This window comes from Pogoniulus pusillus, chromosome 22, assembly GCF_015220805.1.
Source record: "Pogoniulus pusillus isolate bPogPus1 chromosome 22, bPogPus1.pri, whole genome shotgun sequence".
Classification (NCBI taxonomy): Eukaryota; Metazoa; Chordata; class Aves; order Piciformes; family Lybiidae; genus Pogoniulus; species Pogoniulus pusillus.
In genome coordinates, this window is record NC_087285.1 from 8052380 (window position 1) to 8069821 (window position 17442).

The window sequence follows — 17442 nt, forward strand, 5'->3', positions numbered from 1 at the left end:
CCCATACTGAATAGCAGACTACCCCAGTACACATGCAGCAGCAGCAATTGTTCCCAAAGCCAATTCTACGTGATATAAAGCACATGACAAGGTATCAGATTAACACCTGGGCTACGCTGCACAGAAGAACAGGCAGTCTTTTTGGGATAAAAGTTGACAGAAGACATGGCAACAAGACAGCTTGGCCTGAGATAGAAATAATGTGGGCCTTGCTCTTTGCAGAAGTCATCACTTAATAAAATAAGAAAAAAGTGGAGTCTTGGAGATATGTTTCATGTGGGAAACTTGAGTATGCTGGCTTATGTCTGCTGAACAACTGTCAGATAGTGGGCCCTACAGCATGTGGCCCATCACCTCTTGTGCATTCTGTGATCAGAAAGAATAGGAGTATGCCAGCAATCAGCCAAAAATAACACTAAAACATATAGAAATACTTACATGCAGATTTTGCTTTCCAGAAGTTTAGTACTTTGTGCTAAGGCTCACATGAAGAGTTTATGTTCAGTGTCAGAGAAAGTCAAGGAAGGATATTCTGACATATGCATTTAATTTTGGGGCTCAGCTATTTCTCTAGTGGAAATGTTTATAGCTCAGCATCTCTTTTGAATGCTGGCATAAATAAATGCTCCCAACGATCCCTTTCCTGGGAAAGATCATGCCACAACACATTTGCACAAAAATAAAAGAGTAAATGCACAAATGTTTGTGGTGGGAAGGGAGGGTGAGTTACAACAATACACAAAGACTTAGACTTCCAGCTCACAGATTGAAAACTGACCTATAATTGCAGTAAGAGTTTTATTACTTAGCTTCTTCCATCTAGAAGATATGTAGTCAAATGTATTTCAAAACACAGATGCAATTTTAACAATGATTAGATACCTCAGGCAAATGAGAGCTAACATTGGAGAAAAAGGCTGGACCTAATTTACAAGGGAACTGGCACCTTTGTACAATCCAAATCACCTGAATATTAAGTGTGTCTAAGAATTTCTGCAGATAGAGTATTTCACTCATTTGAGTTGTTAATGCCTGGTCTTTTCAGCAACACAAAATTATCCCAAATATGCTAGCAGTTTTAGAAGCAGCCAATTATAATACACCTTTCACATGCAAAAACCATTTTGAAAACCCAAGATTAAATGCTGTGGTCAAATCAAAGTTGCAAGGCAGAGAAAAGACAAGTTTTACAATAATAAACAGGTAAAGACATCACTGCCCTGAAATCCTGCTTGCACTATTATCAAAGCAGATGTTCTGCCAACCTCCATTTCTTGATCTGTCTTCCTGAATTAAAGCTTACTATGTCAGAAAGGAATAAAAAACATAGCACATGACAGCACTGCCATTCACTTAAAAAAATAAATGTAACCTCCTTAAAGTCTGACCTACTAGAATAATAAACATGAGAAATTACATACTTTTCAGTCTAGAATTACCAGCAAAAATAATCAGCTGATATAAACTTTGAAAAATGAAAGCAATGAAACTTTTACCTGCTTTGCAATTCACAGAGTTCTACTCTATCCTTCTCAGCACTAAAGGAATCTTTTATATATGATCATGGCACTTGAAATGGAATTTTTTTTTAATCAGAAAAAAAAAAAACCCAACTTGCAGCAGACTTTACAGCAAACTCCATTCTGGAAAAGCCTCATCCTCTTGCTACACTTAGCTTCTATCAGGAATTCTTGAAATATGGGAAGACAGTGAAAAATGAGTATTGAGTAATTCCCAAGATACCTATGCCCTTTGGCAAGATCCACATGGGAACCTATAGTCCACCTGGTCGTTCAAGAAAGGTTATTGTTTCCGTCAGGACTCCCTGATTTACCCTGGTGATAACATTTAATCCTATTTCCAGACTTTTATTTTGGGCAAGAGGTCAAAAGACATTTTCAGAAAGCCTGGGTTTACTTTATGTGGGGCTGTGAAGAGGAAATGAAGAGATCTAAGAAGCTATCAAGGTGACGTTGTTCACACAGCTCGCTTTTCAGTCACATTTTATTTACTTTATGGTGAAAGTTTATAATAATATTATTTCTGTTGATTTTGTAACTTCAACACAGAAGAAGCTGGATTCTATTCAGACTTTAGAGAACCGTTCATGCTGCTGGAGCGGTTTTAACACGCCAGCACGCTGTTCACTGCTGCACCTACACACACCTTCCCAACACAACAACCACACGAGTGCAGTCCAACTGCAAATGCTGTTTGCTCTTACCTTAAACCTTGTAGTTTTAGCATAGAAACATCCTGGTGTGGGGATCCCCCTAGCATATTTCTGTCTGTTGGTGACATGCTTGGAATTCTTGATATGTTTGTTAGGAAAAAAAACCCCAATGCTGCTGCATTCTCCTGAAGGATGATGAGAAGGCTTTACAGCTTTTACCAGTCTGACTGGCTTTTATAGAGTGACTTTTCTCAGAAGCAGGATGGCACTGGAAGTCTTAAATACTACAGACAGTGAAGTATACCCAGTGACACTTCTAGATTCATTCAGCAAAGCAGACTGACAGCCTCCCTGAATAAAAAGGGAGGCACGTGGTGAGCCTGGATGCATGCACCACAACACTTTCTACAATACCAGGTTCAGAATCAAAGAATCAACCAGGTTGGAAGAGACCTCCAAGACAAGTGACAGATGACTGCAGGTCTATTGTCATGGCAAAATTTATCCTTAGGGGGAGAAGAAGCAGGTAGAAGCTCTTTCCAAAGATAAGACTACTTTTACCTCCTCAAGAAACTTGAGATTCTGGTTTTGAAATGGATTTCTAGTCTACAGACAGACAAAAACCTGATGGACCATGGGAGATGAAAAGAAGAAATGGGAGCACACACCTAGGACACAAGTAAAATCTGTAATTTACAGACCACCTCAGAGAGCGTATGTGGTACATCAAAAGTACACTTAAGCATAATGTAAGATGAGAAGGCAACAAGATGAAACACCATCAAGAGGACGGAAGAGCTAATTCCTCTCTGGAATGATGCTGCAGCTTTGCGAGCCCCAGTGGAATTCCAGTACTCTTAATGTAGTTTCTCTGCAAAGTTCCTGGCTGTGGATCTGTCACTAGGCTTAAACTGAAGAGTAATCAGAGGGCAATCATTCAAATGCCCACTCAGATACTCAGATTTCAGATATTCAGATTCATTTCAGAAGACAGGGAGATCAAAAATAAAGAGACAAGAAATAAAGTAGGCTAATTAGATTAGTGACGTGATGGGCTCTGAGCAACCTGATCTAGTTAAAGATGTCCCTGCACACTGCAGGGGTGGACTAGATGACCTTTAAAAGTCCCTTCAAGTCCAAAGCATTCTATGATTCCATAATGGTCTAGCACTGCAAAACTCTGAGCTGTTTTCTTAAGCCTAGGAAGTAATGTAAATTCCAGACAGATTCCTCCACCTGCTGTTTTCCTTTAACACTTGAGCAGACAGGGAATGTGAGACAAGAGTCAATATTGCCAATCAAATAACAGTAACATTTCTTCTCCCATATACACACTGAAAAATGGAAGTTTGATCAATACTCTTCCTCCTTAATTTAATAACAGCAGTTAGCAGTAACACTTAATGAAGAGCACACACATCACATTCCTGACACACACACACACAGCTACAGTACCAGTGGATAAGGGAAAAGCGACTCATGTCATCTACCTCTGTCTGTGAAGAACTTCCTCCTAACATCCAGCCTAGACCTCTCCTGGCACAACTTGAGACTGTGTCCCCTTCTTCTGTTGCTGGTTGCCTGGCAGAAGAGACCAACCCCACCTGGCTACAGCCTCCTTTCAGGTAGTTGTAGACAGCAATGAGGTCCCCCCTGAGCCTCCTCTTCTCCAGGCTAAGCAACCCCAGCTCCCTCAGCCTCTCCGCACAGGCCTTGTGTTGCAGGCCTCTCACCTTCCAGTGATCACCTCATCTTCCAGCACCTCAACATCTCTCTTGAATTGAGGAGCCCAGAACTGGACACAGCACTCAAGGGGTGGCCTGAGCAGTGCTGAGCACAGGGGCAGAATAACCTCCCTTGTCCTGCTGCCCACACTGCTCCTGATGCAGGCCAGGATGCAAATGGCTCTCTCGGCCACCTGGACACTCTGCTGGCTCAGGTTCAGCTACTCTCTACTAGCACCTCCAGGCCCCTTTCCTCCTGGCTGCTCTCAGCCACTCTGTCCCCAGCCTGTAGCACTGCTTGGGGTTATTTGTGGCCTAGGTGCAGAACTCTGCACTTGGCCTTGTTAAATCACATCCCATTGGCCTCTGCCCACCCATCCAGCCTGGCCAGGTCCCTCTGCAGGGCTCTCCTACCCTCCAACAGATCAACACCTGCTCCTAGCTTGGTGTCATCTGCAAACTTACTGGTGGTGGCCTCAATCCCCTCGTCCAGATCATCAGTAAAGATACTGAACAGGACCGGGCCCAGCACTCATCCCTGAGGGACACACTAGTGACTGTCTGCCAACTGCATGTGGCACCATTCACCACCACTCCAGCCAGCTCTAGGCCCATACCAGAGTGAATCTGTCCAAGCCATGAGCTGCCAGCTTGGCCAGGAGCTTGTTGTGGCTGACAGTGTCAAAGGCCTGATGAAGTCCAGGTAGACTACATCCACAGCCTTCCCCACATTCAGCAGGCAGGTAACCTGATCATAAAAGGAGATCAGGTTGGTCAGACAGGACCTGCCCTTCCTAAACCCATGCTGGCTGGGCCTGATCCCTCGGCCAAACTGCAGGTGCTTTGTGAGGGCACTCAAGACAACATCTTTGTCAGCAACATGGACAGTGGGATTGAGGCACCCTCAGCATGGCTGCAGATGTCACCAAGCTGTGTGGCCTGACTGACATACTGGAGGGAAAGGATCCATCCAGAGGGACTTGGAGAGGCTCACGAGGAGGGCCCAAGTCAACCTCACGAAATTCAATGAGGCCAAGAGCAAGGTCCTACACCTAGGCTGAGGCACTCCCAAGCACAAATACAGGCTGGGTGAGGAGTGGCTCAAGAGCAGTCTGGAGGAGAAGGACTTGGGGATGTCAGCTGATGAAAATGGCCCCTGGCAGCACAGAAGGCAGGCATGTCCTGGGCTGCATCAAAAGCAGTGTGAGCAGCAGGACAAGGGAGGTGATTCTGCCCTTCTCTGCTCTCGGTAGGCCCCACTTGGAATACGTCACCCAGTTCTAGTGCTCCCAGCACAAGAGGGACATGGAACTGCTGGAGTGGGTCCAGAGCAGGGCCACAAAGATGATCAGAGGGCCTGAGCACCTCCCCATGGAGACAGGCTGTGAGAGTTGGGGCTGTTCAATCTGGAGAAGAGAAGGCTCTGGGGAGACCTCACAGCAGCCTTCCGATATCTGAAATGACCGACCAGAAAGTCTGGAAGGAACTTTTTACAAGGGATGAGAAGGAATGGATTGAAGCTTGAGGAGGGGAAATTTAAACTCAAAATCAGGAAGAAATTCTTTAGAGCGAAGGTGGTGAGACACTGGAACAGGTTGCCCAGGAAGGTCATGGAGGTGCTCAAGGCCTAGCTGGATGAGCCCTTGAGCAAGCTGGCGTAGTGGAAGGTGTCTCTGCCGTGACAGGGCACTTAGAACTGGACGATCTTTAAGGTCTCTTCCAGCCTAAACTGTTCTATGATTCTATGAAAATAGAAGTCAAATCTGTCTGTGCACAGATGAAGCCACTGAGTAAGGTTACAGTTAAAATGTTGCTCTGCTTATAGAAAAGGCCATTGCTCTCAGGAAATCCCTTCATTCAAACTGAGATGCCTCTTTGAAACATCAGATAGAAGAAATCAGCCTAACTGCAAAGATTACAAAAGAGTCTCTGCTTAGAGACTAAAAATCCATATGCAAGGCACTTTTTATGAGGTGTGGGGTACAACTTCTTTTTTTCACCATCCATTTGAACTGCACTTGTACATCTCAACTCTCATTGCCCACCAAGAACAGAACAGAAAGGGGTATTTTGTTTCACAGAAAACAAACTGTTATAAAGACCCTCACAAAACTGCTGCATGCTGCATTTATGCATAATCCAGCCCTGTTGAGGCATCCCTCCCACCTGAAGTGACTGATGGAGAACAAGGACAGCACCATAGCTTGTCTATGGTAAGTTTCAAATATATGGAAAGAAATTATTCCAGCTATCACACCTCTCCTATTTCCAAATCATAGATCCTGAAGGTTTGACAAGTACAGATGCATTCCAATCTGTGTGTACATTTATATACCATACATTTTTCATTCCAGTTAACTATCTACTTACAGACAACAGAACACTTTGACACAAGCTACAACTTATACATCATCCATGAAGTACAAGGCTAACGTAGGTGATTAATTCCCCAAGCCTGGTGGCCTGTATTTACACAAAGACAGCCCCCACTCCCAGTTAGATGGGGCCCTAGGGCCACAGGGTTAAAACTTTAAGTAACTTCAGAAAGATTAATTTAGAATACTATCAGGAGGTATCTAACATATTTTCTTTCCCAAACACAGTTTTTATTAAATATATACATTGTACAGTGGCAGGTCTCAGGCTGTTAACAGAATTATACAGATATATTGGAATGACTGATCTCTAAAGTAGGCAATTATTGTTTCAGAGAGGAGAATCATCAATGACTGAAAGAAGGTGCGATCATCTATACCTTGTCCTGGTTTTTTTGTGTGACTACTTGAAATCATCACACTAGTTGGGAGTTGCAGAATACATTCAAAAGATAAAATCACTTGGTAATGTTGTAACATTGTAAACTTTGTAATCACTTTGTAAACGTTGCTAAACTTTGTATCACCTCTAACAATGAGCACACATCTGAATAAATTCTGGGACAGAATTTCCTTCAGTCTCTGTGAGTCAAAGACTTTAAGAAGTAGAGTCTGAAATGTCACTGTATGTACACTGAAATGTCAGTCCAGGCATCTTCATCTGTCACTGTGATTTAACTAGGCCTGTCCATCTAACAGGCAACATCTAGCATCATTCAGTGTTCTTAAATTCATATTAAAGAGGTGATTTCTGGTCCTGCATACTAAATGATAAAAATGTCACCCCTTCCTCTTTCCTTATAATCCAAGGCAACATGTACTCTAACAAACAAGTGACTCAAACTTACATTTTTCTGAGGTTGGGCAATTTCTTGAAGAGTCCAACAGCTTCCAACACAGAAATATCATTGTCATTCAAACGCCTGGTAGGAAGAAACAAAGAGACATTTAGTACTTCACAGATGTCTACAGACACATCTCTGTGACACAAAGGGCTGCCACACAAGAGAACTATGACCTTTGTTAAGCAAGACACTACCTGCCATCCCTCCTAGACTCCTAGAAAAGCATTTAGCTTTGAAGGAAAGGGTACACAGAAGATTTTAAAGGCTTAGGATGCTGTCAAGAGTGTGATGCAAAGGACAGTGTCAGAAAGCCGCCTTCTGCCAAGGCACAGGATAAAGGGTGATTAACCTTAACCACTACTCAGCCTTGTTTGGACTAAATCTCCCTGAACTATTCTGCTGCAGAAGACACACATTTGGAGCAATGAAGGGATCTGATTTGAGGTTCTTTCCCATCAAAGTCTACTGGTCAAAATTAAAGCAAAGGTCACTGTCTTAGCAGGCTTGGGATACAAAATTCTTTCTCTGATTACATACCACTCCATTTTCCAACACAGCTACTTCACTGTTTCTGGAGGTGTCTCATGTTTTACTGTCTTAACTTCTGATCAGCAGGCTTGTGGGGTTTTTCTTTGTTTGTTTATATAAAATACTTCAAGTACAATAAATAGACTATTAACTCAAGAAGAAACTTGTGCTCAAAGGGGTTAATAATATAACAAAACAACCATAGTCCAGTTACTAAATAATAAACATATATTCTGGTCACATTCTCTTCAGCATTACACTGTTTGTATTTCTGAGGGCTCTCTGAAAGCAAATACAGTTCAGAAAATCACTTGCAGTTTAACAACACTCAAGTTTCAGTGAGAGCCATTTCACTTAAGTAGCAGGCACTGCTGAGATAGAATGAGCTTCTGATCACAGATTTAACTCAAAAGGGTTAATCTATTTCTTAAATAAGGAAGACCAGACGCAAAGACAAAAGGACTCAAAGGTAGAATGGAAAGGAACCATACAGCTTGCACCACGTAACAGGTCAGCACTTCAAGAAGGCCCAGGCAGGCAGCTGATGCACAGGGCTCTGGCTCCTCTCTTAACCCCACAGTTGGCATGAATGCTAAGGAAATAAAAGAGTTCTGCGGCTCCTTTGAAATCAAACCAACTTCCCCTTTTTCACACAGGGATTAAAGCAGAAGGTGCCTTCAATTAGTCTGAGTCCCTTTTACAGCCTTTAAAAACTAGGAAAACCAACATTCCCTGCTAAGAACATCCTGGGGAGCCCCCACTTACAGATCAGTAGTATATTCAGGAAGGTGACTGGGTAATCGGGTGAGTTTTTGGTTAGAGCAGTCTACAATTGTGCCCTCACAGCGACACTTCTCAGGACAGACCAGGTCCATGAAACACTTCCCAGTGAATTTACTTCTGTAATCCTCTGACCCTGCAACAAAAGAAAAACAGATTTCAGCAAACAGTTCCTGATAGCTGCAGCAATCACAGATTTTATAGGATCTGTTCTCAACACTGCCTCCCGTCAGCTCGCAGCTCCTGCACACGATTTTAATACTTGCCAAAGACTTTTGTTCAGCAATTTTTCAAGTTACTCCCAAGACTAGTCTCTGTTTTTTCACTCTTCCCTTGATAGATTAATTACTTGTATAACAAGCCTACCTGGTAAGATATTTTTTGAAGCATGCATAATTAGCTCTTGGAGGCTGCTTCAAAAGAGCTCCAGCAAATTCACATTTTCCTATTGGGAACTTAGTCCAGCAATAAGGAAAAGGGACCTCTTGAAAGCAGGAGTTATCTTGCAGCATTCAAATGGCAAAAAAATTCTAAAGACGTCACTAAAAGCCCCAAATTATCAGACCTCAGTTATGAGAGCTATTTTTAAGGGCAATCTTTTATGAGAGAACCTTGTCAATTTTCCAACAATTAGATACCTTTATTAACTATGTTAAACAAACAGCAAAGGAAAGTAATAGCAATTTAAATCATTTTCATTTTAATTAAGGAATGGGTAGACCATACTTAGCAAGAAGCACTCCCTCATGTACCATTATACCATGATTGCCAGACCTCTTTGACTAGGTTTTTGACCCGTTCTAATGAAATGCCTTTCCAATTAGGCTCAGTGAACTAATCAGTCCTTTTCAGGTTTGGTTTTCCTCTTTTAATAACAGCAGGTTGGAAACTTGATCTCTGTGCTTCAAGGAACCAGAAGTATTATTAAATGTGAATGTAAGCAAAGTGTTGCCAAGCTCCTGCCACACAATACCTGCCCACTCACTTCATAATTCATAATGGAAGCACCAGAATTGTCCCAGGAATCTTGTGTAATGCCCAATGATTGAAAATACCAAGAAGTATGTTTTAACTCTTTCTAAGTTTTGAGAGTCAATTGCAAGGCTTTCTCAGGAAGGATTTGAGCAAGTTCAGTTTTCAAGAACATGAAAACATCAATAAAAACTTAAACCTGAGCTGAAATTTCTTTCTAGACACTTGATGACATTCATCACTAGCTTCCCCTTCCCAGACTGATAAATACCCCACTGCTCATTTTATGGCCTCATGCTATTTTCTGTAGGAAAAAAGAAGTCACGTAAACCCACTATTATTTTAATTTATGTTACACATTATTCCACAGGGTGATGCAGTGAAAGCAAGAACTTCTGCAGGCAATCTAGCATTTTGATTCCAGAGGCACACTTCAGTTTAGTTTTTGCAATTCCAAACTCATTCATGAGAAACTTCACATATAGCTTTGTGCATTAGACTAGTGTGGTGCTACATACTTCACAGGTCATCCTGCTTATTGCAGGTTATACATCTAAAGTGAGATGTTGCTACTGTTTTTTTTTTTAGCTTGCCAGCACTCTACTTAAAATATAAGGACCACTGGGAATTTTACAGTGTTATAAAAATGCAGTCTACGCCTTTCCTAGGGCTGGGTGATAGGTTGGACTGGATGATCTTGCAAGTCTCTTCCAACCTGGTTGATTCTATGATCACAATTTGAACTCTTATCATATTAAAAAAACCCTTCTGGTTTTCAGTTCTAAAAATTCCAGGCTTGGCAGCCAGGCCAAAGTGTCAAGTGATGAGCATATTATGGCTTGATCAGAAGAACAAACAGATATTCTTTCTCAAGCCTGTGAAGCAGCAGATTCCTTGGAAATAATGCCAAATATTGATAGTTATCAGGATCAGAGTTTTTTCAAATTTCTATAATCACAGCACACCTTGCAAACCTCACCTAGACAGTGTCTTTTTAGAGACAAATTAACCTTTTAAAAAGCACTTCTAATTTTCCTTGTAAAAGCTTGCTTGGAAAGAATAATTGCAAATGACATGAAGTTACACAGGGTGCAAATTTATCAAGTAAAATTGTTAGTCTACTGATGGATACAAGATTCTTCCTGAAGGATGTGAAAGTAAGTGGGATGCTTTCTAAGGAGAAAAAAGAGCACACAGCATTTCCTTTCTTTTTTTCCCTCTTGGCTTTCTTTCCTTTTTTTTTTTTTTTTTCCCTTCTTTCTTTCTTGTAAATGAGTTTAAGTAAGAGTCATCTCAGTAAGCATGGAGTCAAGGCTAATCAATAGCATGTAGATGCTCACCCAGCAGTCATCTGTTAGACTGTGAGACAGCAGGAATCACTTGCCAAGGACTAGATAAAATTTACTGTTTGACCTGAGCCTTGAGATCACTTGGACAGGTGTCTCCTCTATTAAGATATTCCCATCTTGGGGACTAATGTGAAATTCAGCCATCTGCTTCAGGACTCTTTAAGTGCATAGACCCATTCTCACACACAGGGCTCTACCAGTGTGCTACCGCAGGTCTCAGAGTGAACGTGACAGGATTCGAGAAGTACAATTAACCACCACATGCAGGTAGCACTTCTTCCACACTATAAAATCACCTGTGGAAAGCCATGGAAAAGTGACCCAGGTGAGGCACAGAAGAAACACTTGGTGTCATTTTACTACTCCAGAGCAGCCATTTGGTCATTTCATTATACCTGGAAGCCCATGTGCACTGTAGCTGAGAACTTTGTGAAGCTTGGTGGAACGTAAAACATGACCTGGGAATTTCTAGTAATTTCTAAAATTAAAAAGAATTAAGTTTGCTCTGAAAACAAGTAGCCAAGGCAACAGTAGGCCTGTGTTTAACTGAGAGCAACTGTGTTTATTTGAATTGTTACTTATTCTGATGACATTTTTATTTGACAGCCTAGGTGACAGCACTATCAGAGTATTGCAATTCATCAGTCTCATAAAAAACCCAAACATGCTCTCCCATAAAACAGCAGCACTGAGGTGAAGAAACATCACATTTCCAAGCACTCAAAAATGTTAGGTGTCTTCCTAATACTGTGTGAAGAAATTAAGCAACAAGGACAAGTGACTTTTCGTCCTATTGTTCTGATATATTTATTCTAAGAAAATGTGGATCCAGCTACCCCAAATTTGGCATAAAAAATACAATCACAGATGTCAGTTGGTCTAAATATTGGACAAACCCCCATGAATCCCAACACTCACTTCTTCCTGTAACCACTAGATCACAGTTCTCTTAGGTTTTCCAGAAAAAAAATAGGAAGTACATTGTTTGTCATCATTTCACATTGCTAATGTTCATTTATATCAGTAATTATATCTAAGAATCTCAGTGCCCTTCTTTTGATGGCTGCAAAACAGACAGGTAATAAACTTGCAAAATGAGGTCTTTCTGGTTGAAGTTCTCCAAGCTCTTTATGACTAGGTGCAATTATCTCTACTTTATACTGGGAGGAAGTTAGGCAGAAATTAGTTAAGGCTCCTATCTAATCTGTTAAAGCTAAAAGAGCCCACTTGGGCATGCAGACTCAGCTCTGTCGCCATACAACTGCTGGATAACACTGCTTCCACATAAGCCATGTCACCAGTGTCATTTCAAGAGATAAAAGACAATGCTTTGCAGACTCTTCTGAAGTTCTTTTGCAGCATATTCCATCATGGAACACCAGCACATTAAAATTGCTCAGATCAGGTTCAAAGTTGTGCACCTTGTTATAGAAACAGCATCCAAAGCATACCTCAAGTAGAAGGACTCCCTGGATAGCTCAACTAAAGAGATGCAGCTTTCATTATTTATAAAGCAGACAACAATGATTTTTCCTCTTTAGGCATGGCTGGAATCACCCTTGAAACATATTAATGAACGGGATACCTAGCTTTTCCATTAGAAGAGCAAGTAAACAGATTGATTACTTAGAAATGGTTATTCTGCATGCAAGCCCTCCATAAAGTCCGTCACGAACATCACTAGGGCTCCCCCCTGCAGCACCCAGGGCTCTGGTTTAAGCAACACTTGACCTTTTTCGTTTTTCCTGTGAGAAAAGGGGAATCTCTCACCTTTTGATGCTTCTGAAACCAGCAGAAGTATCCCAGCATGCCATGCGGCAGGGAGTATGCAGCCTTCCATGGTGCTTGACAGAACCATGTTCAATTCGTATTGTTCTACCACATGGTTAGATCAAGCACAAAGGAAAACCCCATGAACAGCCAGAGTCAGAGTTAGGCAGCGCCAAAGAGAGAAGAGCGTTGAGAGGAAGCAGCATGGAGAAGCACAAGCTGAAGGTTCAGGGAGAGCTGCTCTCCACTCCGCCCATGCAAAAAAGATGCTGGACACAAGAGGTCATCCTTTATGCTACAACTGCAGGAATGCCCTGGAGCACAATCCGGGTTAGTGTACACGAACAGAGCCTCACTCAATTCAGAGACAGGACTAATACGACAATAAATCCTACCAAAGGACTGCAAACAGCTCCTTCCAGGAGGGATGTGCAGCTTCCACCATGTATAGAATGCCCCATCTATGCTGCTCTTTGTTAGCTACTTACTTTCTCTTGGTGCCTCCTTTGAGCATAAATACCATTTTGGTTTGTCCCATTTATTTAAACACAATCTTAGAGATACTGCAGTTCATGTTAATAATAGCAGATTCTGAGGTGATGACCAAGGTCAGGTATTAAGTGCTTCCCAAGATCCCTTTGAGCCTGATTTCAGACCCCAGCAACCTTTCACGCTGGTGGCACTTACACTGACAACCTTTAATTACCACTGCTTTGCTTTTTATATTTCAGCTGCACTTCACAGCAAGGTAGCAGATGTGCTCCTACAGATATATTCAAGTGAACAGGAGTATTTTGTTATTCTGCTTCCTGGTATAATACTTTCTGGGTTTGTACATAATTTGCTGATGGAGATATTCTCTCTTCCCAGCATCCTGGATTATTTTGAACAACTTTACTTCTTGTAACTCATTTCTACAACTATGGCATATTTAAGCAGGACATTTCAGTTTTGGCTTGACTGCTCCCACCGAAATGAAGCTCTCATTGACTTTGCTATGTGCAGAGCTACGCCAGGGGAGAGTGCTTCTGAAGGTGACATTGCACATGTTCTTGCAGGCTTCAGAAGTGAGCGGGGAAGTGGCTGTCCTCTGAAACTGCTCAGAACATTTTGCTGCACTTCAGTCAAGGTCAATACTTGTGCTTTAAAAAAAAACCCAACAAAACACTCTCCTTAGTAAGGAGGTTGCATTGCCCAAAGAACCAAGTCAGCATCAAGCAGAATATTCATTGACTATATGGAGAACACTACAAGTACCTGAGCAGAGATGACAGATAACACAGCACAGGGCTCTGCTTCACCATTTTGGTAGGAACCAACACTAAGATGCAGAAACTTCAGAAAATAAGTACAGTGTTAACTTAGTCACCTCAAACTGTGGGTTTGTGTACAACAATGAAAGTAAGATAATTTGATTTACTGTCTATCTTTACAATCTAAGTAAAAAGGTAAAGTGGCTTTTTAGGGGAACCTAACACAATAAACCTACAATCTCCACAAGCTGCCAAGCCATCCAGAGTCCTAACTGATACAACAATAAGATTATTACTTTTGTTTTGGGACTCATGCAACATGGCACAAAGAGGCATTAATTTACTTCCACAATTAAAGTATGCATAACCCTGGTATCCACACCACATTTATTAGAAATTATACCAATAACTAGCATTCCTGCCAGTCATTTTGTATGGCTCCAACACAGAAGGATGCAGAGTTCGATATCTTTACTCCTACACTGGTTTAATAATGCAGCAGTTCTGCCTCTCCCAATAAATTAATCTACAATACTCTGTTAAGCACTGAGAAGGAATAGTTCATTTTACATTCTATACTGATTTTTGGTAGTAAGTGGAATATCCATAATAAACTCAGTAATTTCAGTGTCAATGAACTCTTTCAGTCCTACTAGAAACAAATGCAGAGTCCTGCAAATGTCTTCCTGAGAAACCCCTACAGAACGTTTTGAACAAATCTCTATTCCTCTGCCACACTAATTAAACACTGCTTACAATAACTGCCTAAGCTAATCATCAACTACAATGAACAAGAGGTACCAGCACACAAAAGAAGACTCTGCCAAAACCCTGATTTATGTCCCCAGAATACATAAGAGGCAAAATACTCCACAGGCACATTCTGGCTTTTCTGCTCTTTGCAGACTACTGCAAAAAATATGTGCAGGAACAGAGCCTCCTCCTCTTGCGGTTTGCTGTTGTTATGGTTTGGTTGGGTTTTTTGGTGGTGTTTTTTGGCGTGGGTTTGGGTTTTGGTTTTTTTTTTTTTCACAAAGAGCAGCACACTATTTTGTAAATACCATTAAAAAATCCATAAGCCCCTGGATGTACTTAAGATCATTCTGCATAGACTTTGGCAAAGAAAGCATGAATTGAACACAAATTATTGTATCTCCATAGATTTGCCAATTTTCCCCAACTCCCCCCCCTCTTTAGATACACTTCACATCCCAACAGCATTGCATGGTTTGCTCTTAGTGTTAATTCACCTCTTGTAACCCAATAATTTTTTGTTCACCAATCACTGAATCCACAGTTTGCTAAGAATTTAAATATAGGACCCTATTTTTAACTGTTTTATCAAGCTGTAACACCTCAGGAGGCTGCAGCAGTCTCACAATAGTCAGATGAAAATTTATTGTCCAGTTGCAGGCTCAAGCATTCCTGCACCATTTTTAGCTGATGAGCTCTCTTCATGCCAATGCCTCTCCAACCATTTTCTTTGTCCTATACACACAAAACAGTGCTAACTTTGCATCTTGAGTGCTGCTCAGCTTAATTTCAACACAGGCAATGGCAAAGAGAGAGAAGAGAACAAACTTTGTCCCATCTTAATTTTCAAGGTACTGAGTTACGACAGTAATCTTTCACCATTCTGCCATAGCTAGTGAAGACACTCTCAGAGGACAACTCAGATCTCAAGTGAGGAGTATGTATAGCTCTGTACTCTGCTTACAAGGAGAATCTAGGACAACAATGTTGTTTGGATGCCTAAGTGATGTGGTTGCATCTGTGACTCAACATTCATTCTCCCTCTTTCCTTGCCTCTTTACTATAATTGCATATCGGGACGGTGACTGGTAACAACACAGTTCATACCTTTAGGCTTTGTGAAGACTACTTCACCTTAAAAATAAAATGAAGCCTCAAAATAAACTTTTTAACTGGGAGACATCAATTTACTTTCTTATTAAGAACCACAGTCTCTGCCAAACAGACCCACTTGCTCTCTGTTGAGCTTATGCTTCCTCGAGCAAAATAGTTTCTATTCTGCCTACCTCCCCACTACCGCAGTGCAGGAAACCGTCACCATGATGTTTATCACTCTAACTCTAGTGAAGAGTTAGAGTAGCTGACACAAATATCAGCATTAATATCTGAATTGCTATCAAAGATTTTCAGAGAAGGGAGAGCTACAATTGGTTTACACTGTGGCCAAATTACTTTTTCAACAGGAACTTTTCTACAGTACAAGGGAATTTAGCTCCAGTGCTATAAGTCATAGCAGTTGTGCTGTGTTCTTCAACAGCTCCAAAGCTCAAATATACTCAGTCACAATGTACAGTGAATGCTCCACATTTGAAAGGATTAATTCAGCCTAGGGTTTAATCTGCAGGTGATTTATTGCTGTCAAACAACTTTTCATTTGGATAGAAGTATTCTTATGCACAAATGCATGTCCACAGTTTAGCTATACTCAGTTTCTGAAGGTACTTCTAAGGGGGAGGGGGGAATAAAAAGAACACATAACATTTAAGTGAATAAAAACAAAGCACACACAAAAAAAAACACAGAAAGAAATCTGGACAAAGTTAATTTTCCAGTTGTCTGTATAACTCATACTCCTTTCCACTTGAGGAAAAGTCCTGTTGAGAGAAAGTGTTGGAGGTTGCCCTCAGACAAGATTTCCTGCAAACGTGATTGAGCCTAGAGCACCCTGTGCAGGACTGCCAATCTCCACCACTGTCACCTCCAGCATGGACAAATCTACAAACTGTCAGAGCTTGGTGACTGCTCAGTCAAGAACTGCTGGAGAACAGCACATTCAGAACAGGCATCATTGCCAATCCCTGAGCATATGACTGCAGCACTGGTACAAGACAGACAAGAGCAGGGGGACAGCAGGGCTTTTGAGCAAACAGAAAATGCTAAGTGCAGCAATATGAATGGGAGTCTGTAAACGATTACTTGTTCCTCAAAATCATAGAACCACAGAATGTCAGGGGCTGGAGTCTGCAAAGTTGTCATCAGAGCGGCAAGTTACAGGAACAACAGGAGGGTGTTTCAGTCAGACAAATCACGGAAAATCTGGATCAAATTCACTTGCCTTTCATGACTTTTAAACACTGCTTGAGGAGTAGTAACATAGCACATCTTTCATTTTCAGAGCTCAAAGAGCTTAAAGAGCATTTATATGTCACTAAGAGCAGAGAAGGAGATAAGCTAGGGAGACCAAAGAGAGCTGGACAGAGTAATCTTAATGAAGTTCGACTAGCGGACTGCACCTAGGGAGGAGTAACCCCATGTATCAGTACAGGTTGAGGGCTGACCTGCTTGAAAGCAGCTCTGGGAGTCCTGGTGAACAACTGGATGACTATGAGCCAGCAATGTGCCCTCATGGCCAAGAAGGCCAGTGGCATCCTGGGATGCATAAAGAAGTCTGTGGCAAACAGGTTGAGGGAAGTTCTCCTCACCTTGTCCTCTGATGGTGGAGTCACTGCCCTGGAGTCATTCAAAACCCACCTGGATACTGTCCTGTTCAACCTGCTCTGGCATGAGAGTTAGAATAAATGTTCTTCAGAGGTCCTTTCCAACCTGTATCGTTCTGTGATGGGACAAGAAACATGTCAACTGCCTTAGCAGCTGGACAAAAAAGCCCTGCCTGTGCAGTCTCCTGACTGGGAGAACTCCA

The 17442-nt window shown here is 41.7% G+C and overlaps 1 protein-coding gene across 3 annotated transcripts in view; it reads right to left on the reverse strand.

The window, feature by feature from the left end:
- The window catches only part of SLIT3 (slit guidance ligand 3), a 525031-nt gene that overhangs the window by 115771 nt on the left and 391818 nt on the right, over positions 1 to 17442 (reverse strand). For all 3 annotated transcript variants that reach the window (XM_064161620.1, XM_064161622.1, XM_064161621.1), the window contains exons 16-17: positions 8411 to 8561; positions 7121 to 7195 (exon numbers count right to left, since the gene is read on the reverse strand). In XM_064161620.1, the coding sequence (XP_064017690.1) occupies positions 7121 to 7195; positions 8411 to 8561 (226 nt within the window). The remainder of the gene's footprint in view (positions 1 to 7120; positions 7196 to 8410; positions 8562 to 17442) is intronic.